General features: G+C 37.6%; 1 protein-coding gene across 1 annotated transcript in view; it reads right to left on the bottom strand.

The window, feature by feature from the left end:
- GABRB1 (gamma-aminobutyric acid type A receptor subunit beta1) overlaps positions 1 to 25,547 on the bottom strand; it is a gene marked incomplete at both ends in the record, with an annotated part of 378,486 nt that overhangs the window by 16,833 nt on the left and 336,106 nt on the right. Inside the window, 3 exons of the mRNA XM_080797621.1 lie at positions 1,281 to 1,525; positions 4,646 to 4,798; positions 4,990 to 5,127. Of these exons, the coding sequence (XP_080653747.1) occupies positions 1,281 to 1,525; positions 4,646 to 4,798; positions 4,990 to 5,127 (536 nt within the window). The remainder of the gene's footprint in view (positions 1 to 1,280; positions 1,526 to 4,645; positions 4,799 to 4,989; positions 5,128 to 25,547) is intronic.

Raw genomic sequence — 25,547 nt, 5'->3', positions numbered from 1 at the left:
CCTCAGAATCTCTGTCACTTGTCATTTCCTCTGCCTGAAATGGGCATGGCATGGTTGCTGCCGCTCATCACTTAGGTCTCAGATCAAGTGGTAATGTCTCAGAGAGGTCTTCCTGATCACCTGCTCTTCGTTCCTTGTTCCCTTGAATCTGATCCAAATCATTTATTCACCCATCACTCTGTTTTACTTTCTTCATAGCACTTACTACAACCTCAACTTATCCTCTGAATATGTTTACATGTTTATTGCCTCTCTTCCCACAGTAGAATCTAAACTCTATGAGAGCCAGCAACTTTGTCTCCTTCAGAGAAGTAGTCTCAATGTTCAGAACAGTAGCTAAACCAGTGACTATTTGAGTTGTCATTTGTGTGCCATCTTGAAAACAATTTATAGTGGATATGGCATTTCAATGTACATAATTTTAAGTTGATTTCAGTGAAACATGGCATAGAAGCAGAGGCAAAAGAGATGTTCTCAAAGAATAAAAAAGGCATTAATTTTAATTAATTCTACCCAGCATAAGCACAGGTCATAAGACCTACCAATGAAAAGCAAAGAAAAATAGTGACAATGTCTTATATATAATGATAAGAGCTACGTAGCTATAATGATAATGAACACTCACTATGTTTCAGGTATTGTTACAAATATAAGGCTCTTCAAAAACTAATAATAATGATAAGAGCTACGTAGCTATAATGATAATGAACACTCACTATGTTTCAGGTATTGTTACAAATATAAAGCTCTTCAAAAACTAATAATAATAATCTCCATTTTATGGATGATGACCTGAGGATAATAATCTCCATTTTATGGATGATGACCTGAGGACAGAGGTAACATGAGTCACATAGTTTGATTGGCCTGACATTATAAAGCCAGGAAATAGCAGAGCTGGGCAGTTTCATTCCAATCTGTGGTTATAACCACTGGGCCATATTTCTTTATTTCCACTTAGAATAGAATTGAGTCACTTCAGTTCTCTCATTTATTTATCAAGCAAATCTGGCATTATTCTTCTGCATACAGTTTTATAACTATATAGCTCAGAATAAAAGATAATGGACTTGAGGCTGAGTTTTAGGTCCAGGTATGTTATTGATCTATGTTAACTTCAACCTAACTTCTTCAATCCTCAGTTCTCAAATATGTAAAAGGGAGGAGGTGTTTGAGCTGTATTAAAGAAAAATTACTTTTTTCCTTTGTTATGGGAGCCTTGAGCACCATGCTGCTGATAAATTTTGGAAGAATATTGTTAGGAATATTTAATATGTTACCTGAACTTTATTCATCTCCAGTTTGTTCTTCTCATTGGCGCTCTGGTCTTGTTTGCTGGCTCCTTTTTTCTGAGGGCCTTTTCCAAAGAAGATGTAATTTACAAAGGCATATTCCAGCAGAGCGAGGAACACAAACACAAAGCAACCCATCAGGTAAATATCAATCGCTTTGACATAAGGGATCTTTGGCAAGGTCTCCCTGAGGTGGGTGCTGATGGTTGTCATTGTCAGCACAGTGGTGATTCCTATGGAAGAGAAAGACACAGCTTACTGAATGCACTCATTAAGCCGCCCTTTAAAGACTGAGAAGACGGATGCAATTTCCTTATTGGTGCCCCAGAGTGATGGCAGTAATGCCATAAACCATTGGGCAAAAAGAGTAGACATTTTGAAAGACAAAGTTGCAGGCTCCCCATACAGTCCATGAACAAATCATAAAACAGGATGTTCCATTAATGGAAGGTTGGAAAACATTTTTTAAAAAATAATGCACATGGGCAAAGAAAAGTAAATGGGAAGGCGTATCAAAATCCCATTGATATGCTTACTGTCTATTGTCGAAATGTCTGTCATTCTGTTACACACCACGACTTCTTTCTTCTCTCAGCAGCTCCCTCATTTTCCTACTAAACCTGTTCTTGTGATACTAATGCCTATGACAGCCACTACCAAACTGAAAGCTGGTTACCAGTTTGAGGAGACCTACTTCATTCCATATATCTAGAATACCCAGGCCACAAGGTCAGTATTATAGATTATTACACTGATAATATATCATTCATAGTGTCACAATTCTAAAAGAAGAAATTTGTAAGAAAGTTCATGATTTGCATCAATAACTTGATTTATGTCATTTTTAGATATAATCTTGTTGCTTTAGTTTTTCAAATATTACCTCTACTTGATTCGAGAGTCAAGAATGAACTAATCCCCTGGAATCAAGAAAAGACTTCCTGAAAAATTAAACTTGGATTTGTGAAGAAGAGTAAGACTGTAAACTTTCAAAAGGAAAATTCTGTTTTTGTCTACTTTGTTAAAAACAGCTTTCTTGGGGTACCTGGGTGGCTCAGTGCGTTAGGCCTCTACCTTCGGCTCAGGTTATGATCTCAGGGTCCTGGGATCGAGCCCTGCCTTGGGCTCTCTGCTCAGCAAGGAGCCTGCTTCCCCCCCTCTCTGCCTGCCTCTCTGCCTACTTGTGATCTCTCTCTCTGTTAAATAAATAAATAAAAATCTTTTGAAAAAACTAGCTTTCTTAACCATATAATGTTTGCATGGCTGAATAAAAAATATTCGGTGTTGACAGCGATAATGAAATATAATTGAGAAAAACAAGAAGTGAAAGGAAAGTTGGAACCTAATGTGGATAATTCATGCTGCAATACTAATATCACACATTTATATAGCATATTACACTTTTAAGCACAGTTATGCATTATCTTATATGGCTGTCATAACAGCTTGCTGAGTACAATAGGGCAGGTATAGCTGAATAAACAGAAACTCTGAGATTATTTTACTGTAGATGACCTAGCTAGGGGCAAAAAAGCAAGGAGGTGTTAAACAAAGGCATTTAAAATAAAAGCAAAGAGAGGAGAAGATAAAACCTGAAATTTGATGAGAGTCCTTAAAAATAAAGACAGGAAATGTTAAAATGAATGTTAAAGACAAAGGACAGCTGGCAAAGAGAATGGGAGGTAGAAAATGAAAAGGGGGAAAAAAAAAGAGTTTAGCACTCATTTACCTGTCAGATTATTCTAGACAAATTTCCTGATTTGACTATTTAACTTTTAGGAGAACAGATAAAATAGGAAGTCAGGATTGCCATACAGAAAGTTAAAATGGTTCAGATCGGTGATGAATTCAAATATGCTGCACTCTTATGAAATGCCATCATGAATGGTCTTACTTATTTCTTTCAATAATATTTTAAATTTTGCCTAATATAATTCTAGCTAATGTCCTTAGTAGAAATAGTTCATTTACAAATCCACCAATCACACTTCTGTTTCTATTCCTTGGTTTAAATTTTTAGGCAAGAAGGATTAGTAACTAAATGCCTTTTTTCCTTAGTTAAGTTTTAAATAGCACTGATTTTACATTTTAAAGAAAGGATTAAGTCAGCATTTTTATGTGATGACATCTCTAATCAAAATATCATGAGCTTTGAGGATAGACGTGTAGAGAACCACAATTCATGACCCTGATAGTTATCATTTCCTGCTGTGGACATCATCCACTGTGTTGCTATACATGTACTCATGTTTGTAGTCAAATAATATGTGCAGATTCATACCTCTGATGTGACAAACTATTGGTTGGCTTTCCTTAGTTTTGGAACGTTCAAAGGTTGAGAAGGGGCTGCCAGAACTTGACTTTGTGAGCCATTAGAAATTACTCAACCATTAGAAATAAGCTATAGAGATGACAATTAGTCTAGGTGTGAAAGCGTGTGCTGAGCATCTAACCCAGTTGAGCAATCTCAAAAGAAGTGATGTGGATGTCAGCTTAGCTGGAAATGATGCTGTTACGTATTTGGGGTGTGGGGTGTGTGTGTGTGTGTGTGTGTGTGTGTATGCTCATGAGCACCCATGCATGAGACTAACCCCCAGAAAGTGATAACTGAAAGGGCTCTAGGATCAAATAATGAAGCAAATCCACACATGCTCAGATCCATCAAACAGACCTCTCGTATTCTAACTTTCCAAGGAGCCCTTTAAAGTCTCCAATATAGCCTTTCAATTTGCAGCAATTACTCAACCATGGCAAGATTAATTTTGTATTTTGTTCCCTAAGGAAGGAAACCATTTTTATTTCATCCTGATCACAGATCATTAATCCAGTTGATAAATGTCTGTGCCTTATTCAAGTGTGATGAGATACATTTAACAGAAACTCAGATCCCACAAGTTAACTTCAGTTAATTTTTGAAAGATAGTATTGCCCAACAATTTAATAGCTTGTTAATAGTCGCAAGGTTTTGCTTTACCGAATCCATTTGAGAATAATGAATTGTAAATATTCTTCACTGTAAAAAGCAGGGACCAAAGAGGAAATCATCACAAAGCTGGTAAAAATTAGTGTAATGAGAATTTAAATAGACTCTAAGAAGCACTTATACAGTTAGTATTGATTAGTATTGAGTATGTTCCAAGATTTTTTTTTTTTGGTAAAATGCTAAAAAAAGATACCATTGTAAAACATTCATCCTAAAATGCTTACCCTTAGATACTTTACTATCAAGGACTATTATTGTAATCTCATTCTTTGACTTGCTCTGAGAGAAGCCTTTGCCTATATTTTCTATCGTTGGTTGGTTGGTTGAAGCTAAATCCTACCAGCTCTCTGCAGTGTTGGGAATGCATTACCTAGTGCAACTCTGGCTGCAGATGCATCGTAGTTGATCCAAAAAGACACCCAGGACAGAATTGTAATCAGTGTGGAAGGCATGTAGGTTTGCAAAATGAAGTAACCAATGTTTCTCTTGAGACGAAAACTTAGTGACAGTCGTGGATATGCCCCTGAGTTAAAAAAAAAAAAAAAAGAAAGAAAGAAAGAAAGAAAGAAAGAAAAAAGAAAAGAAAAAAGAGAAAGAAAAGAAAAGAAAGGAAAGGAAAAAGAAAAAAGAAAAAATATCAGATCTCCATTTGGTAGGAATCATCTTCTTTAATTTCACAGTACCCCTGGTTCATTTTGGGGGAAATATTCTCACCAGTTGTGAACTCCACTTTCTTGGATACCATCTTGTAGTCGACAATTGAAAACTGAGGAAGCTCAATTTTATTAACTCCTGTTACTGCTCCCTCTCCTCCATTCCAGTAAAACTCAATGTCATCAGTGGTATAGCCATCTGAAACCAAGAAATATAGTATAGTTAAACAGAGCTCTTTTGGTCTAGAAATTCATTTTGAAGACAGTTCAGGAGCTGGAGAGGAAATCCCCAGCAAGTGGTGGTGAGACGACAATGCTTTCTGTCTGGATGGCATAGAGGTCTCACAATGAGCACTATTCCTAACGGGGTGGTTGTGGCTGTGGTGATAACATGGATGTATCCGCCTTTACTGGTCATAAATTCTGTGATCATTCAGTGATATCTGTTATCACTGCTCCATAGTTACTTCCTTTGCATCTACTACTGGGAACTCTTTGGTTAGATAACAGGATAGCAAGGGGTGCCTGGGGGTAGCTCAGTTGGTTTAAACGCCTGACTCTTGATTTTGGCTCAGGTCATGATCCCAGTGTCAGGATAGAATGCCACATTTGGCCCCACACTGAGTGGGGCGTCTGTTTGGGATTCTTTCCCTCTGCCCCTCCGCCTGCTTACACGCAGTCTCCCTCTCTCTAAGGTAAATTAAAAAAAAAAAAATAGGATAACTGGATTCTAGTACCTAAGCATAGATTTTTATTATGCATCATATAACAACAATAAGTAATAATCATTGAGCACATACTTACTAAAAGGAAAACAGGAAGGATAAAAGGATGAAGTATAATGAAAGACCAAATTTGTATGTACTTATTATATGATCAAGACATTTAAAAAAAGAAATACACATTTCTTTTAGAAAATTAGGTAAACTTCCATTCATGTATTTTTATTATATCTAATATATAGGGGATAAATTAGGAAGTACATGAATTTTTTCATTAAATTTTTAAAATAGAAATATAGTTCATATACAATATTACATTAGCTTAAGGTGATCAATAATTCTATACATTATGATTTTTCACGGCAATAAGTGTAGAAAAACTATGAATTCTTGATAGTAACCTTATAGCTTAATATTTATGAAGGTGGGCTTTTCTTCATTTAAGTGGAACGTGTAGAGGATTGTGGATTGCATTAGAAAGGTCTAGCCTTTCCACTTCTACTCCCACTTGCCAGGAGTTTAGCTGGGTTATGGTCATATAAAAGACTAACTTGTATAAAACCAATGTACGGGGGCGCCTGGGTGGCACAGTGGGTTAAAGCCTCTGCCTTCAGCTCAGGTCATTATCCCAGAGTCCTGAGATCAAGCCCCACATCGGGCTCTCTGCTCAGCGGGGAGCCTGCTTCCCCCTGCCCCTGCTCTGCTTGCCCCTCTGCCTACTTGTGATCTCTGTCTGTCAAATAAATAAATAAAATCTTAAAAAAAAATAAAAACAATGTATAGATATATTTAAAAATCTAAAAGTCATTTAAGGCATATGGAAGGGTATATGTGTTTCTTTCTATTTGGTAGAGACAAAGAAGATAGTCCTAAGTTCACTTTCTATTTATATTCACCTCAAATAAAAAAGCATCAAATCTTTTTTTCCATTAGAATTACTAGGGCTTGTGTTTCAAAGATAACCATATAATGTAGTAAACATTATGCTGACCTACTTTTGATTAAAGTTAGTAATGTATTTTTAAAGAGATTTAGAAAAACCCAATATATCTAAAATTTAGAAGTGCAGTGCCAAGTGCCAAAGGATCACCATCAACATAACACTGCAAGAATGTAAAAAACTTTAAGCTTTGGGTTTTTTTTTTTTTTTTTGAAGGGAAATAAACCTGTCTTAACTTTATTACTTTAAAATTCCCTAACTTCTCTTCAAAAAGCTCTTTTTTGAATTCTTATTCCTTAACTCATTGAACCCACAACTGTTTTATATTTGTTACTTTTGCCACTCTATGGAGGTTATTATTTACTGTAGTATGTTTCAATATATCTTGTTTTATTTCTCTTTAAGCCATTCCCTTCTAGGTCCAAGAACTTGCCTTTTCTTGAAATGGCAATCTTCCAAGTGCAGACACAGAAATAGATGATATTTACTTTTAACTATAATTCCTGGTGTCAGAGAGGCTGTGAGACCTTCTTTACCTGCTGGATTTAGAATGATCTACATCTTATTGGCATATTGACTTATTGGTATATTGGGGATTTGTACCAAATTCAGGTATGGGTCTATAAAACTGTGATTCTTTTTTTTTTTTTTTTTTTTTTTTAAGATCTTACTTATTTATTTGACACACAGAGAGAGGGAACACAAGCAGGGGGAGTGAGAGAGGGGGAAGCAGTCTCCCTGGTCAGAAGGTCCCAGGACTCTGGGATCATGACCTGAGCCAAAGGCAGACACTTAACCACTGAGCCACCCAGGTGCCCCTATAAAATTGTGATTCTTAACATTGTTTTGAGAATCTGATAAAAACTTCTGAACTCAAGAGACTGAGAAGAAAAGCCACAGACTAGGTGAAAAATATTTGTAAAAGACATATCTGATAAAGGACTGCTATCCAAAATACACAAAGAGCACTTAAAACTCAACAATAAGAAAACAAGCAACCTGATTAGAAAATGGGCCAAACACCTCACCAAAGAACATACACAAATGGAAAACAAGCATATGAAAAGATGCTCAATATTATATATTTTCAGGGAATTGGAAATCAAAACAATAGTAATAAAATGCCACTACACATCTATAGGAATGGATTAAAGTCTGGAATACTAACACCACCAAATACTGGTGAGGATGTGAAGCAATGGGTACTCACATTCGGTGCTGGTGGGAATTAAAATTATACAGCCACTATTGAAGACAGTTTTGCAGTTTCTTGAAAAACTAAACATCCTTTAACCATGTGATCAAGTAATCAATTGTGCTCCACAGTGATTACCCAAAGGAGATGAAAACTTTTAATTATACAAAAACCTGCATGCATATGTTTAGAGAAGCTTTATTCATAATTGCACAAACTCAGAAGCAACCAAAACATCTGTCCTTTTGTAGGTGAATGGATAAATAAACTGTGGTACCTTTAGATAATTGAATATTATGTAGGAAAAAAAAAAAAAAGGCTGTCAAGCCAGGAAAACACACGGAGGAAACTTACATGCATATTGTTAAGTTGAAGAAGCCAGTCTGAAAAGGCCACATCCTGTATGATTCTAACTATGTGACATTTAAGAAAAGACAAAACTATGGAGACAATAAAAAGATCAGCGATTACCAGGGGTTCGGGGTGTGGAGGGATGAATAGGCAGAGCACAGAGGACTTTAGTACAGTGAAAATACTGTGTATGATACTATAATGGTGGATACATGTCATTATACATTTGTCCAAATCCACAGAATGCTCAACACCAAGAAGGAATCCTAAGGTAAACTATGGACTTGGTGTGATTATGATGTGTCCATGTAGGTTCATCAGTTGTAACTTGTGCACCAGTCAGGCGGAGGATGTTGATAATGGGGAAGCTGTGTAGGGGCAGGGGCAGGGCTATATGGGACATATATCTTCCTCTTAATTTTGCTGTGAAAATAAAATTGCTCTAAGGAAAGTAAATTCTTTTTAAAAAACCTTTCCCAAAACTCCACAGAAACATGCACATATATATGTATAGATAGATAAATACATAAATAAATGTAATTTGATGGTAATTTCAGAGGATCATGGATCCCCCTGGATCCCATTTACAGGTTTTATTTATTTATTTATTGTGGTTTATTTATTTATTTACTTTTTCAATGTTCCAGAATTCATTGTTCATGCACCACACCCAGTGCTTCATGCATGTGCCCTCCTTAATACCCACCACCAGGCTCACCCAACCCCCCACACCCCCACCCCTTCAAAACCTTCAGTTTGCTTCTCAGAGTCCACAGTCTCTTTCATGGTTCGTCTCCCTCTCTGATTTCTCCCTTCTCCTCTCCAGCTCCCAATGTCCTCCATGTTATTCCTTAAGCTCCACAAGTAAGTGAAACCATATGATAATTGACTCTCTCTGCTTGACTCATTTCACTCAGCATAATCTCCTCCAGTCCCGTCCATGTTGATACATTTACAGGTTTTAGAATGAGAACCTCCTCCTTGAGGGAAAATGGCTAGTGGCAATATGACAGCTTAAATTCAACCCTGCTGGTCTCCCTTCCACTTCTAATTCAAAGTCCTGCATGAAGTAGGATCTGGGAAATGTGAGATTAAGTTAGAAAGCTGAGTATAAGGGCTCTTTGGGCCTACTAAATAAAGGGTACTAACATCCGTGTGACTGGAGGAATTGTTTTTTCAGTCCTTTAAGGAGAGGTGTGAGAGTTAGAAAGGTAGGCTGTCTCAGAGAAAGAGATCACCTCCTGATGTATCAGCAGGAGAATGACAACTTACCAGGAGCTCACCATACTTTCCCCCTAGAATATTGTTTCTATTTATGGTTCTCTGGCAGCTGGGCCCAAACCCCAAGTTGTATGTAGGAAAAAACAACAATGCATACAATGGAATCTGATAGTCCTATAGAAGAAAAACAAGCAGAACAACCAAAGTAGATGGCCCCTAGTGAAAAGAACTGTTGGAGGAAGTAGACAATAGTCTGAACTCTTCATTTCCCACCTTACTAGAAATATAGGAACACTTAAGAAAATATATGATTAAGTATATTTGATTAGAGCACAAACACTTTCCTTGTACTAAAACCCATAGACTTTAATAAAAGATGTTTGAGATAATTGAGAAGATGGTTACTGGTGAGGCCAGATTAATGTCTTAGAAGACGGTTTGAGAGAAATATCTCAAAAGAGAACAAAATTATAATTTTATAAAGTATGAAGAAAGCATAATGGCTTTGAAGGACTCATCTAGGAGGTCTAATATATAAACAGTAGGCATTCTTGAAAGAAGAAGAGGAGCCATATAAATAACAAGAAGACACAAATTCTCTTGAGCTTAAAGAATAAAGTAGTTTACAAACTGAAGGGTTCATTATATTAAGTAATTGTGATATCATTCCTGAACTCCAAGAGTAAAAGAATAATCTTAGAATTTTCCACATAGGAAGTACAAGGTATTTTCAAAGGAAAACATATTGGGCTTCTTATATGGAAAGGAAAAGCTTATGGAATAACATTTACAGAATATCTAGAGTATAGATAGGCAAAAAGGACAGCAAATCTGAGATCCAAGAGTCCCATTCCCTGCCAAAATACTGCTTCCTTCCAGAGACAATATACAAAGATCACAGACCATATCACTCAGGGACCTGTTTGAGGAAACTATTCTACAGAAAAATCTGACTAAATAAATGAATCAGGATGGATAAATAACACATAATAAGAGAAGTCACCTTGGAAACAGGGGAATTGTAAAGAATCATAAGTCTACTTTGGTTAAGTCTGTGCAAACAAATTAGAAAATCTGAATGAAATGGATAATTCTCTTGTAAGAAAAGCATTTGCTAAAGTCCAAATCCGAGATAGAAGATCAAAATAGCTTGATTTCACTTCCTACAAACAAACAAACCCCCATTAGACTCAAATATTTAAGAATTCATAATTCTATTACTACTTAAATAGTTCCAAAGTAATGGCTGAGAATGAATACTTCCAAATTATTTTCATATTATTGAACAAAATCCAGCAGTACATTAAAAAAATAAAGCACAACTAGTGGCATTTATTCTAAGAGTGCAAAATGTTCAATATTAGAAAATTCCAGTAATATATCCATTATAACAGATTTAGAGAGAAGAAAGTATATGATTATTTACACAGGTGCCAAAAGGGCATTTGACAAAATATAATAGCCATTTAATCTTTTAACAAAACAACAACACTCAGTAAGTATGAATAAATGGATACTTCCTTACCTAATAAGGTCTATCTCAGTCTCAAAGCCAGCATCATATTTATTGTAGAAACACTAGAATATTTCCATAGAGTTACAGGATAAGAGTGTCCACTACCAGCACTCTTATTTATTTATTTAAATTTTATTTTATTTCTTCAGTGTTCCAAGATTCATTGTTTATGGACCACAGCCTGTGCTCCATGCAATACGTGCCCTCCTTAATACCCACCAGGGCTCTTATTTAACAGTGCTCTGGAAATACTAACCAATGCATTAAGCAAGAGAAAGAGAATTCAAGAGTAAAGTTGTAAAGCAACTGGCTAAACTATCAATATTTGTAAATTATACAATTGTATGCTCAGTAAACCCTAAAGAATTAACTGAATAACTATTATAAATAATAGGGTTTTGTATGGTAATAGGGTACAAAATTACTATATAGAGTTGGGTAGCTTATAGGTATGAAAACAATAATTTATAATATATAGTATATTATAATATATAGTAGAAGAAAACACTCATTTAAAAATAGAGACAAAATATCTAGTAATAAACCGAAAAATATGCAAGGCATAAGCAACATTTAAAACAATCTTTCAGGGCACAAAAGAAGCCTTAAACAAATAAAAAGGCATTTCATGTTTTTGAATAGAAAGACTCAACATCATAAGTTCATTTACAATTTAATGTGATTACCTATAACAATAGGCTTTTTGTTTTGGAAACTGAACAAAATGATTCTAACGTTAAAATAAACAAATCAGACATTCCAAGAAAACTCTGAAAAATAAAAGAGATAAAGTACACCTAGTCCTAATGGTGTAAAAGGTACTAAAAACCTTCAAATTTAATAATAGTATTATTCTAATGTTGGTATAGACAGAGAGATCGATGGGCCACAGTTGAAAATTCAAAACCAGAGTCAAAGGAACAGAGGAATTTAGTGTGTGATAGAATTGGCACCTTGAAAAATTGGGAAAAGGATAGCTTCATAAATTCATAAATCATGTAGAAAAAACAGAGGAGCTACTGGAAAAAATTAGTTTGAACTTGTATATCCTTCCATGTATTGTTTTTATCATTATTTTTAATTTAATTTTGTTAGTGCTCCAAGATTCATTGTTTATGCACCACACCCAGTGCTCCATGCAATCCGTGCCCTCCTTAATACCCACCACCAGCCTCACCCATCCTGCCCCCTTCCAAAACCCTCAGTTTGTTTCTCAGAGTCCACGGTCTCTCATGGTTCCTCTCCCCCTCAGATTTCCCCAATTCACTTTTCCTTTCAACTTCAAATTAACTGTAGTTTTATCTAGAAAATAAAACCATGTATGTATTAGAAGAAAACAAGGGAGAATTCTTTTATAATCCTGGCACTGAGGAAGTTTTTTTAACTGTATTACAACAACCAGCAGACACAAAAAATGACAGTTTCATCCACATTATTAAAAAAAAGGCATGGCAAAACCCCATAAACAACATCAAAAGCGAATAATAAACAAAAAGTAATTGTAGTGGGGGTGCTTGGATGGGTCAGTTGTTAAGCATCTGCCTTTGGCTCAGGTCACGATCCCCTGGTTCTGGGTCCTCTGGGTCCTCCTCAGAGGGGAGCCTGCTTCTCTCTCCCCCTCTGCCCCTCCCCCGCTCATATTCCCTCTCTCATTCAGCTCTCTCTCAAATAAAAAAATAAAATCTTTAAAAAAATAATTGTAGTGCATATTGCAGATAGGTGCTACATTTCTTTTTTTTTTTTTTTTTTTAAAGATTTTATTTATTTATTTGACAGACAGATCACAAGTAGGCAGAGAGAGAAGGGAGGAAGCAGGCTCCCTGCTGAGCAGAGAGCCCGATGCGGGGCTCGATCCCAGGACGCTGGGATCGTGACCTGAGCCGAAAGCAGCGGCTTTAACCCACTGAGCCACCCAGGTGCCCCCAGGTGCTACATTTCTTAATGTATAGTTTCTACAAACAAACAAAAAAAGAACCAAAAACCTAATACCAAAATGGAAAAAGGATATTAAAAGACAGTTCATTAAAAAGGGAAAAATGCCCAATCTCAACCATAATAAGGCAGATACAGATTAAAACTAAGACTATATATCGAAGCACATTTCTTTGCCTGACAGTTTGGCAAAAATCCATAAATTGATAACACGTTGTGTTGCTGAGCATGTGGAGAAGCTAATGCTGTCATATATTGCTGGTAATATATATGTAATTGGGTAAAACACATATAGAATGCAGTTTGGCTTCTCTATCACAGATATATATGTATGTATCTTTGACTCAGAAATTCCTGTTCTAGAAATCTATCCCAATGATTGAATTGCCTAATTGTGAAGAGTGTGTGTACAGAATTATTCACCATAGCACTTTCTTTTTTCAAGATTTTATTTATTTATTTGACAGAGAGAGAGCATGAGAGCACAAGCAGTGGGGAGGGGCAGGGGGAGAGGGGGGAAGCAGGCTCCCTGCTGAGCAAGAAGCCCACTGCTGGGCTTGATCACAGGGTCCTGGGATCTTGACCTGAGCCAAAGTCAGATGCTTAACTGACTGAGCCACCCAGGCGCACCTATAACACTGTTTCTAATAATGAAATATTTGAAACAATATAAATGCCCCCTAATAGGAGTAATGGCCTAAATTATGGTATGTTAATGTACTGCTGTAAAGTGGAAAAAAGAATGAGGAAGTTCCTACATATAATATGAAAAGCTCTCCAAAACTACCTTTAATGAAAAAAGAAAAAAAACCCTAAGTCCAGGTATAACATGTTAACATGTGTGTGAAAAATATGGGAAAAGCTAAAATATAGTTAAATATACTTGTATATGTCTAAACAAACTCTGGAGGGTCAGATGACAGACGAATACCGATGATTTCCTTTGGGGGCACTAAGTCGAGGGGTGCTAGGGATAGGGGGGCAATTTTCACTATATTTATCTTAATATTTTTTGATTTTTGAATCATGTATATGTTAAAAAAGCAAAATGCTAAGTTAAAAAAAAAAGGACACGGAGAAGATCTAAAATGGGGTTTATTTGAGAAAATTTTACCTGCAGAGATGTAGTAGAGTACAAATTTCCCCAAATTCTCCTTATCCTTCAGCTTAGGCTCCTCAGGGGTAGACTGGGTGCGCTGTAGCCAAGATTCCAACAGAGAGGAGCCTGGCCTTGTAATAGTTTACTACCTACAGGATGGCTAAGCATTTGTATCTGACTAGGGGACTGTGACAATGGAAGGTCCTGGTGGAGGAAGCGGCCTGGTCATACGGGCATAGACTTCGGAACTCAGCAGCTGAGATCAACCTGTGTTCTCTCAGGTTAACTGAGATCTGTTGAGTCTGCTGTCTGTCAGGAAGGAGGAAATGAGATTCCAGGATCATCCAGACCTGTCTCTCTTCAGGGCCATAAAAGTGCCTTCTATCAACACAGAATCAGATCAGTTAAAAATTTCACAATGCCCCTGAGATGCGAACAAACCGACTGGCTTGGAAGAAGGAGAGGTGCTGATGTTAGGCCTGGGAAACATTTCTCCCATACATCTTTGTTATGGGATGAAAAATGTCTCAGCAGCATCCATTCAGGAAGGTGGTATGAGAGGTAAGCTTTTTCAAAATGATAGATGGAATTAAAATATATACAATTTAGTTTAAAAAATTCTTTAAAGAAGCCAAGACAATATACCCCAAGTTTAAAGCTCTCTTCTTGTCTGATTTGATCTGAGTGTGGGGTTTAAACTAGCATATCTCATACCCTTTGCTCACCTTTATATGGGGCCGGAGTGATTTTCATTCAGAAAGGTTCTTGTTAGGTTTCTTACATTTCCCAAAGAGATACTGTCCTATTCTGAGCTAGACTACACATGATTATACTTCTAGTTGGCAACATAGAGTATTTGAACTGTAAATATTTGTTAGGGAGGAAGTTCTTAAATCTAGTATCTAGAGACTCTCTTGAAGAGACACACTATTTATAGGTCAAAGCCTGAACACAAACTCTTGGCCTTGTCCCAGTTTGGGGATGGATTCATCTACAGCTTTTGACCTCATTAAGCCTCCATCATTACTCTGTGGCCCTGGGTGGTCAGTTTCTAGTAGGAGTAAAAACAGGACTGATAAGACACAGTTTCTATGTTAGCTTCTATGGGCTGCTTATCAGAGACACCTGCTTGCTCACTTCCCCCTCCCGAATGCTCTACTATAAGGTCTTTGCTGACTCTTCTCCCCTGCCATGACAACTCTGGATTCAAACTCTCATCTTCCTGGATACCCATCAGGATCTCTGATGAAGCACAAATACCAACTACCTCTAAACTGGCAAGGCAAATCAATGGAAACTATATCTAACTTTCCAATACACATATTCTGTGTGTCTACTATGTATCAAGCACTATTCTAGGAATTAAGGATATATAGTGGGTCACACTTGACACTGCTCTTTAGGATCTCGTGGTCTAATAGCAGGATGAGCAAATTCTTGACCTCAGGAGTTAGAGATGGTTTTGCAGAAGATTTGGCCAGATGGGTGGAGCAGGCCTGCCTGCCAGGGGGAATAAGATGTAGAGTGAATAAGATGTGGAGGGAATAACATAACACTAGCATGATGTCAGTGGGAAACTGTGATTTAGTTCATAAAATTTACTCAATAAGCAACTCAGTTCTGGCAGGAAAACTGAAATTTAAAGGGCAAAGTTAAATATATACAAACATTATAAGATCTTCAAAGATTTCAGTATGCAAAGGTAAAAGTGGGATGAGAAGAGTAAAGTGATTGGTAGCCATGATTGAGTGTAGGAAGAAGTGTAGGCAGATACCTAAGGCAACTAGTCATAGCTCTTCCTGCTCCCAATTGACTTTTATCAACCCAACTATGTGTTTGCCTTGAACAAAGCACAAAACCATGTTGCGTTTTACTTGACTTATTTGTCTTTCTCTCACCAGGCTCTGAGATCCTTGAGGTCAGGGACTGGTTTTCATTTCTGTTTGTACTCCAGTGTCTAGCCTATGTGCCAAGTTTTGAGCATATATAGTCAGCAGCTAATACAAATTTGTAGACTCTAGAATTCTTGGTTCTTATTATTAGGATTCCCGGCTTTGTGTTACCAACCTTAACTCAGCAACCAGGTACTAACCTGTGCACATGTCTCTATTCATTCAAGGAGTAGGTATTTATTGAGTGCTTACTATGTGCCAGATACTGGAGGTATAGTGCTAAAACTTACAGGGCCCTTGTTCTCTGGGAGCTTGCAAAAATGTCACCTAACGTGCTACATATTTCACCCCAGAATTCCTCCTGTGTCAGAGACTGTGTGTATTGGCTTTCTTTAGCATGTGTTCTGATCTCCTTTAACAAAGACAACAACTAACCTTGCAACCAATGGTGTGGATAAGATTTAGGTTACCTGAATTAGATGGAGGTAAGTGATGTCAGAGGTGGTATTTGAGGTATTCATTTTGTTAGCACAGCTCGTATAGTAGTATAGATGGCTCAGGAGCCAGGAATTCTGGTTTTAGCTTTGGTGGTCCTCAGATCAAATGGTGGTAGAAGCTACCTGATTATCAGCCTCCTCATTGTGGTGGTGCTGTCCGTGCTCTTGGAGGGCCAGTTTGCCCTGTGGCTCTGGGGAGTCCCTTCCAGTGGCCCAGCCTGACCTAATACTTCAGTCCTTTAATTTTATAAGTCCTTTAATTTTATAAGCCCTTTTATTTTATAAGCCTAGACCTACTACTTTAGTCCTTTAATTTCATAAGTCCTTTAATTTATTTCCTCTATTAAATCTCTTTCTGCTTAAGCTAGCCCACTGGGCTTCTGTTATCTGCAATAGAAACTGGACTGATACATTCTATTTTTCTTCTAGGGAAGAACTATTTGTGTCAGGTTTGGAATTACCAGAGCTTTTCATTAAAACCTCTGTTGTGGCTTTTGCTAATCATTCATTAGGTGTTTCTGTGCCTTACTTTCTATACACTGTACTGTACTACTGGGTCTGAGCTCCCTGTCCATCTGGTTTCCTGTTAGCTGTTGGCCCTTGGAAGAACTGGCTCAAGCTTAAAATATGGAAGGGAAAGGAGGGTTCTGGATTCTGGCTCTAGCAGTGTGATATTGTCACGGTGGCTGGTGATTGCTGCTGGGGCAGTAGGGTGATTCCAGATAACTTGACACTGAGAAAGAGGCTGCACTCTTTTGGCAACTCCACAGGTATCCAGAACAGCATCTCTAACAGGATCTCAGCAGATTCAGACTCATGGCCTCCAGCACAGGGGGCATCTGCTGTTTCTGTCTTTTGCTAGTTTAGCAATCATTTCTCCTCCCTTTTGCTTTTCCAGCCCTTCCAATTTTTATAAGCAATTCTATTAAATTACATTTTTGAGAAAACTGGAGTAGTTTCTGCTTTCTTGATGGGATCCTGTCAGTTACTTAGTACATCTAAACATGGAAATATTTCATTTGTTTATGTAGCTTTGTGTTTATCTCTGCCATTTGTGTCCTCCATCCCTCATTATATATACTTTATGAAAGCAAGGCCCTTCTTTTATTCATTTTTTAAAAAAATTCCTGATGCCTTGAACAGATTCTGTCTAGTAAGTATCTAATATATATTTTTAAGAAATGAATTAGTGCATATTGTTTGTAGCTTAGAGATTTAAGTTTGTTGCCCCAACCCGGTAACCTGACACGGGTAACTTGATACGGTAGCATTCTTGAGCTGGATTTACTCCTTGATTAAGATGATTTTGCTCACAGGGGCCTTGCAGGTGGATCTAGGCATCAAGGAAATGGGAAAAGCTGCTTGTTAATTTTAGGCTTACTGAGTAATTAGGTGATAAATTACAACCTCAAGCTGTTTTTTTGAGTCATAGGATCCTACAGGAGAAATGTAAGCAATAATTAGAACTAAAAGTCTAGAGATAGTCTGTAGCTTAGGGTTGAGAGAAGAGAAGGCAGTGGGTGAGCCAAGATAGCACCTCTCCTTGACTCCCACTTCAGTACCATGCACAACAAAAGAGCTGGAATATGGCCATCAACCAATACAGATTTTAATAATATTCAACTGTTTATATGGTCAGCGGTCTGGGCCGTTATTTCCAAGTTCACTTGTACTTTGTTTAACTAAAACCCATTAGGCTTAGTGTTCAAGGCACTGAGATAATTACACATGATTTGGGGGAAAAAGAAAATGCTCACTCCATTTCAAGAAGAAGTTTGAGGTCTCATGAGAGCAATAATTGCAGCTGGATCCAAGGAAAGAATAGAGGCCTCGAAATACACTATTATTCAAAGGTTACACAAGAACATTTTGCCACAGAGGGTGAACATCAATTTACTCCCATCGAAACAACCTATTTACCAAAGGCTTTCCTTTATGAAGCAGTGACTTCACACAGCGCCTCAAAGCCTGAACACTTGGATACCAAGGATATTGTTTCCTAGCAACAATAACTACACAGAAGCTCTTAAAATTTCCTCTCAGGCCTCTGGGGACTTCTTAGTGGTACAGAATGTACAGATAAAATTAAGTTGATGTCACTGGATAAAGATGCATGGAGCTAGTACAAATGTGGAAGGATCGGGATGTTAGTGTTTCTCTTTATTACTTGAAACACTCTATTTTGGATATATTTTCTAATCTAAAAATAAAAATTACTCCCCACTATGTTTAACAGGCATGAGAGGATGGTCTAAAATTGTACTTACGTTGTGTTTTAGATAATATAGATATTTAAGCTTCTAATCCATGAGTGGGTGGGAGGAAATGTATTTCCCTCGTGGAGCAGCTGTAGCCTCATCTCACGTTTCCTGGTGTGGAGCCTGATTGGCTTAGGCCCATTGTTAAAATATCATCCCCTTTGCTGTGGTGACTGGCTGAAAGTTAGGCAATAATCCAGGTCTAAAAAAATCAGCTCACAGCAATCCCCTGATCAAATTATTTCCTGGAAATAGGGAGGTGACCCAGATTGGCTCACTTCTAGAGAAATTTAGGGCTTTTGTTCAAAAGTTAGAGGAGAGATCTCTCTCTCTCTCTCTTTTAGTTGTCAGCAAATAAGAAATGTTGAGTGGACAGTGGTTGTTCCGGTTATAGGAGCCAATATGTTCCCTTCCTGTATTCATCAGTCTCTACTTGTACTTACTTGAAGTGTCTGAGATCACACTCATGATCATCACTTCAACTATTGTTAGAAAATGACTTATTGAAATAAAGCAATAGTCTGCCACTCCCAGTTCTTCCTTCTCCTTCTACATGAGGGCAGAAATATTAGGAGTTTATCAGTATCTCTCTTCTTGTAGCTGTGTAGATATTTTATATTATAAGGTTGTTAGATATTTGTAATTGTGCACCTCAGCAACAGATAAAGATGCCAAATGGGTGTAATCCTTCCAATGGCTCCAAATCTGTTAAGCATTTATTCTAAAAGCTACTTTGGATTCCTTTCTCACCCACATCTGTACCTCTGTGATATCCTAAGAAGCAGTAAACAAACTGTGGAAGATACATATAGAGATATCTATCTATCTATCAATATCTTTTTTAAAAATTATGTTCAGTTAGCCAACATATAGTACATCATGACTTTCTGATGTAGTGCTCAATAATTCACCAATTGCGTATAACAACCCAGTGCTCATCCCAACATGTGCCCTCCTTAATACCCATCATCCAGTTACCCCATCCCCCATCCACCTCCCCTTTGTAACCTTCAGTTTTTTTTCCCCAAGTCCAGAGTCTCTAACTAGATATTTATGCCAAAGATACAGATGTAGTGAACAAAGGGGCACATGCCTCTCAATGTTCATAGTAGCAATGTCCATAAAAAGCCAAACTGTGAAGGAGATGCGAGGTCCTTTAACAGATGAATGGATGAAGAAGATGTGGTTCACATGAAAGACTGCGGAGTCCGAGAAACAAACTGAGGGTTTTAGAGGGGAGGAGGTTGAGGGGATGGGTGAACCTGGTGGTGGGTATTAAGGAGGGCACGCATTGCATGGAGCACTGGGTGTTATATGTAAACAATGAATCTTGGAACTCTACATCAAAAACTAATGAGGTATTGTATGATGACTAACACAACAACACCACCAAAAAAGATGTGGTCCATATGTACAATGGAATATGACTCAGCCATCAGAAAGGATGAATACCCACTATTTGCTTTGACGTAGATGGGACTGGAGGGGATTATGCTAAGTGAAATAAGTTGAGCAGAGAAAGACAATTATCATATGGTTTTACTCATATGTGGAACATAAGGAACAGCACGGAGGACCACAGGGGAAAGGAGGGAAAACTGAAGGGGAAGAAATCAGAGAGGGAGACAAACCATGAGAGACTCTGGAAGACATATTTTTAAAGTGTTTCCACAGTATTAAAAAACCTTAAGTAGGGGCGCTTGGGTGGCTCAGTTGGGTAAAGCCTCTGCCTTCGGCTCAGGTCATGATCCCAGGGTCCCGGGATCGAGCCCCGCATCGGGCTCTCTGCTCGGCGGGGAGCCTGCTTCCTTCTCTCTCTCTACTGTGATCTCTGTCTGTCAAATAAATAAATAAAATCTTAAAAAAAAAAAACCTTAAGTACAAGTCTGTGCAGCAATCCACTTAATGTTTGACTGCTGTTTGACAAAATACTGTTGGAGTGGTCATCCAGTCCCTAGGGATGGCTATCAATTGTTCATTAGGTTGGTAGGTGATCATGAGAAAATATGTCCTTGTAATAAGTAAAAATTCATCTTCCAGGGGAGCATTCACTGTGGGATCTTTGTCTACCCCTTGTGTTAATAGAAGACAAACAAAATGCCTTTTTTTCCATGATAGCACTTCCCATTTTCTGAGGACACTTCTCCTCTCCTGATTGTTTCAGTCTTTCATTCTCCTGGCTCTGGTCTCTGCCGGGATATCCCGTCTATGAAGCTTTACTCCGCTCAGTCATTTCCAGGTTGCTTCTATGTTCCATGAAGTGCAGAGTCCCAAACTGAGAGGGGTCTATATCTACCCTGTCTCTTTTACCTCTCTGAGTTATCTGGCTCCTTTCCCTTACTCCCAAGGTTAATCCTGCCCTGGTCATTGAGCCACTCCTGACTGATTTAGGAATTCAGCAGCTGCAGCTTTGGAATTACATGTTGTCCTTCAGATTTGGAATCTCAGAGTCCAGGCATGTTTTCTAGTTTCTTAAGCAGCCCCTAAAGAGCCCTTTTATTTTCAGCCAGATTTAGGACCTGGTGCACTAGGAACAAAGTCAGTTTTCTCAGGATTCTAACTGTTCCTGTCAAACCTTGGCATCTCCTATGTTTGGTCAGTATGAAAATTCCCAGAGTGACTTTTCAAGAGTCCTTCTCCTTCCTATCTGGTTGCTTAACACCACCTAGTCCATTAATCCTTGTATACAGCAGATCATATCCACTTAAAGGCTTTTAGACAGCAGGCACTTTGTTTTTGGAGACACCTTCACACATTAACTACATTAAAATGCATTAACATCCCATATTAAACATACTTTACATGTCACTATAAAAGCACTGGTTTCCTTTTAAGATTATTTATTTATTTATTTGATGGAGAGGAGAGAGAGACAGTGAGAGAGGGAACACAAGCAGGGTGAGTGGGAGAGGGGGAAGCCTGCTTCCTGAGCAGGGAGCCCGAGGTGGGGCTTGATCCCAGGATCAAGCGTCCTGGGATCAAGCCCTGAGCTGAAGGCAGACACTTAATGACTTAGCCATCCTGGTGCCCCAAAAGTATTGGGTTTTAGCTGACTTATTAATGTTCTATTTGTTTTAAGATGTATTGTGTTGTATATATTTGTTTTGTATACTGTATAATTTGTCATATATATATATGTTTGTGTTTTATTATATTTAAAGATTGTATTGTATATATCTAAGATTGTAGTTTTCTCTATGTATTTTTGAGCCAATAATTTAAAACCCTCGAAAAACTCACAGCATGTAAGACACTTTGCCTATAGTGCTTGATGGAAAAATGGCTTGGCTATATCCCAGATACCTATAGGGCTTTAGTGCATTGCTTAAGATCTCCTTCCAAGGTTTCTTTATTTGGAATATATCCAGTTCGTCTTAAATTGCTCACTGATGGGAATCCTTCTATGATCGTCAGATCTCCTGACCCTAATTTTTACCTGTCCTGAATTCTAAATTAGCCAGCCACCTGTAATTTCTCAGGATGAAATTGTCTGGCAGGTGGGACTGCTTGCAATAGCTATATACCCTTGGGTTGTCCAGGTGCCATCTCTGAGGCTGAAAGTCTGTCTGATCCTATTCTGACCTTCTTTACCATTTTCCTGGCCCCATGCTGATGAGATGCTTACATACCGCATGCCATGCCTTTCTAACTCATGGTAGTCTCTGTGTGGGTGGCTAGCAAGGAGCAGGAATTTTTACATTTTAGTCGCTGGTCTTACTGGTCTTCTACTACAGCAGCACAAATGCAAATTAGCATTTGACAGTCACATTTTTCCCCCTTCAGACTCAAATATAGGATTTAATATTGTCCCCATTCAATGTATCTAATTCAGCTTGACTTGCTGTTCTAGCCCATTGAGGTTTTTTTTTTTTTTTAATCCTTATTTGCTCATCCTCTTAGTTTCATGTTATCTTCAAATTTGATAAACATGCCTTTTATCATTAGTCCCTTGATTGAGACAAATGCGGAATGGCAGTGACAAAGATAGAGCCTTGTAACACACTCTTGGCAGTATCCCTCTAGGTTGATATCAAAAGTCTTTGATCAGCACATTTCGGGGTGGCACCAGAATTTATCCATTTAATATTTGCCTAACTGTTTTAGCCTCGAGTCTGTATTTCTATATTTATCGCATTTTCCTGATTCGCTGATTTTGCAATCCTATCAAATAAGAAAGGTCTGTTTTGACTTACGTTTAGAGAAATCGAGTTGCCGCCATCAATTACTGATTTCCCTTCCATGGGGACCAGGGCTAGAATTCCACCCAGACAGAATCAGTCTCATCAGCTTAGGTGTCTTAGAATTTTCCTTTCTTCCTTTCTGGAACAATGGAATGGGATATTCCATTCTGTTCCCATTAATAACCATTTGGGGTACTAATGTAAGTCTGTAGGCTCATGATGATAAACTTCCCTTCACAACGTCATTTCCTTTAATAAGTGCTAATTAATTTATGTAGGTACCTATGTTTTAGGGAAATTGCTGGTCACAGATAAGAACCAGTGGTGCTCTATTGCCAAAATCAGTGGTGGGGTGAAAGATAATTGTACCTGGAAATCCTAAAATCTTATTAGGAAATGTTTGTCTTATATGTTTGTTACCAATAAAATTTTCTCAAAACGAACAGCCACCTGCTGTTTATTTGTCTTAATTGTCAAAGGGAGCATATTTTAAGTCTCAGAAAGAAAATTCTTATCTATCTCTTTCCAATTTACATTAACAATCATGGAGTAGATTTTTCCATGATATTTATGTATGGTCAGTTTTTTTATAGTCTTAAGACCCTTTTACATTGTGTATATGTTTAATGAATATTCCAACTCCCTGTACACTCCCTCCCTAAAAAAATAACTTGGGCAAATGATGAAAATAAATGTGACTGTTAACTCTTGTTTCTAAGTCCTGCCAAGATCTGAGTACACCTTTCTCTCTCTCGCTCTCTCTTTTTTAAATAATTTATTTATTTATTTGAGATAGAGAATGAAAGAGAGAGAGAGAGCCTGAGAAGGGGGAGGGTCAGAGGGAGAAACAGGCTCCCCGCTGAGCAGAGAGCCCGATTCGGGAATGGATCCTGGGACTCCAGGATCATGACCTGAGCTGATGGCAGTCACTTAACCAACTGAGCTACCCCAGCACCCTGGGTACACCTTTCTTGAAGAGGAATTTCACACTATTTCAACCAAATAAAACTTGTACTCTTTGTAAATTTCTTTAAGAACTCTCTTCTAAAATCGAGACATACTCTTCTCAAACTGCGTCATACTGCTGTCAAGGAATGGGAAGGGCGTTGCTTATTCAGCTCATCTTAGATGATGTCCTGGAGTTATGGTGGTTAGATGTCACCACCTCTGCCTGTAATTTCTGCTCTGGATTTAGAGGAAGATCAAAACTATTTTGAACAGTTGTTTGGTTGTAGTCCTTTACACCTATATTTCTAAGCAGTGGAATGACCACATTCACTTGGACATAGGAAAAAATGATTAACCCATAAGCAGAGAATCTAGTATGTCAGTATCAGAATGTCATTTAAGATTGTATTAAAATCGTGTTTAGGATTGTATATTATTTAAGAATCCTTGCGCTAGGGACACCTGGATGGCTCAATCAGTTAAGCTCCCAGCTCTTGGTTTTAGCTCAAGTCATAATCTCATGGGTTCTGAGATAAAGCCCCACACAGGGCTCCACACTGAGTGGGGAATCTGTTTCAAGATTCTGTTCCTCTGCTTCTGCCCCTCACTTGTGTGTACTCTCTTTCTCAAATAAATAAATCTTAAAAAAAAAATCTTGATCTATTGGTTATCCTTAAAGGTGCACATTATTGTTTTATTTAAAGGAATAAAAAAAATGAAATCAGGCCTAGAGAAAGAGGTCATCTCTGAATTTGATATGCACCCAAAATGCTACATACAGCCTTGTGCCTAAAGTGCAAATTATCTTTGGAGATAATAAGACCTGAACAAGTCAAGTAGAAACCAAGACGATTACCCAGCTAATCCAAATGTAATATTACTTTACCCTTATCGCCTTGGCAATGTTGTTGCTGGCCTGAAACCCTAGATTAATAATTCAGATGATAATCACAGTTAGGTAGTTTAATTTTCATGACCAGTTTATATCCAAAATGTGGAGATGATTCAGAATATCTTTATGGCATTTTTAGTTTGACAAGTCATGTGCAACCTAGTTTGATTGCTTTTTGAGTCCACGCCTGAATGGTTACTGAAAAATTCTTTCCTTTTTTTTGAGGGTGGGGAATGCCACTTTTCACTGAGAAATTTTAATGATAAGAAATGGTGATTTGTCAATAAAACATATTTTGGGAGAATCCATTAAAAATGAAATTTAAAAAGCTCCACCCAAACAACTTATGGTGACATATTTAGAGTATGCTGTTAAGAGAAAATAAGCATCTTAAAAATGCGTGCATATGTGTATATATAATCAAGAATATACATGGAAATAGTTAATAGTGGTTATTTACAGATATTAGGGTTTTGGGTGATTTTCTTAATTGAAATTTTTAAATTTAAATTCAAATTAGTTAACATATAGTGTAGGATTAGTTTCAGTAGTAGAATTTAGTGATTCATTACGTACATATAACACCCAGTGCTCATCCCAACATGTACCCTCCTTAATGCCCATCACCCATTTGGTGTATACTCTCATCCAGCTCCCTCCCACAACTTTCAGTTTTTTCTCTATATTTAAGAGTCTCTTATGGTTTGCCTCCCTCTCTCTTTTTATCTTATTTTATTTATCCTTCCCTTCCCTATGTTCATCTATTTTGTTTCTTAAATTCCATAAATAAGTGAAATCATATAATATTTGTATTTTTCTTACTTCTTTTGCTTAGTGTAATGCACTCTAGTTCCATCCACGTTGTTGCAACTGGCAAGATTTCATTCTTCATGATCATGAAGTAATATTCCATTATATATAATAGAATATTATAGAATATTATATTCCATTATATATAATATAATATATTCTATA

Source organism: Martes martes (genome assembly GCF_963455335.1).
Source record: "Martes martes genome assembly, chromosome: 2".
Taxonomy (NCBI): domain Eukaryota; kingdom Metazoa; phylum Chordata; class Mammalia; order Carnivora; family Mustelidae; genus Martes; species Martes martes.
Note: the sequence above shows the minus strand (reverse complement) of the source record. Positions and strands in the feature narration are given on the sequence as shown.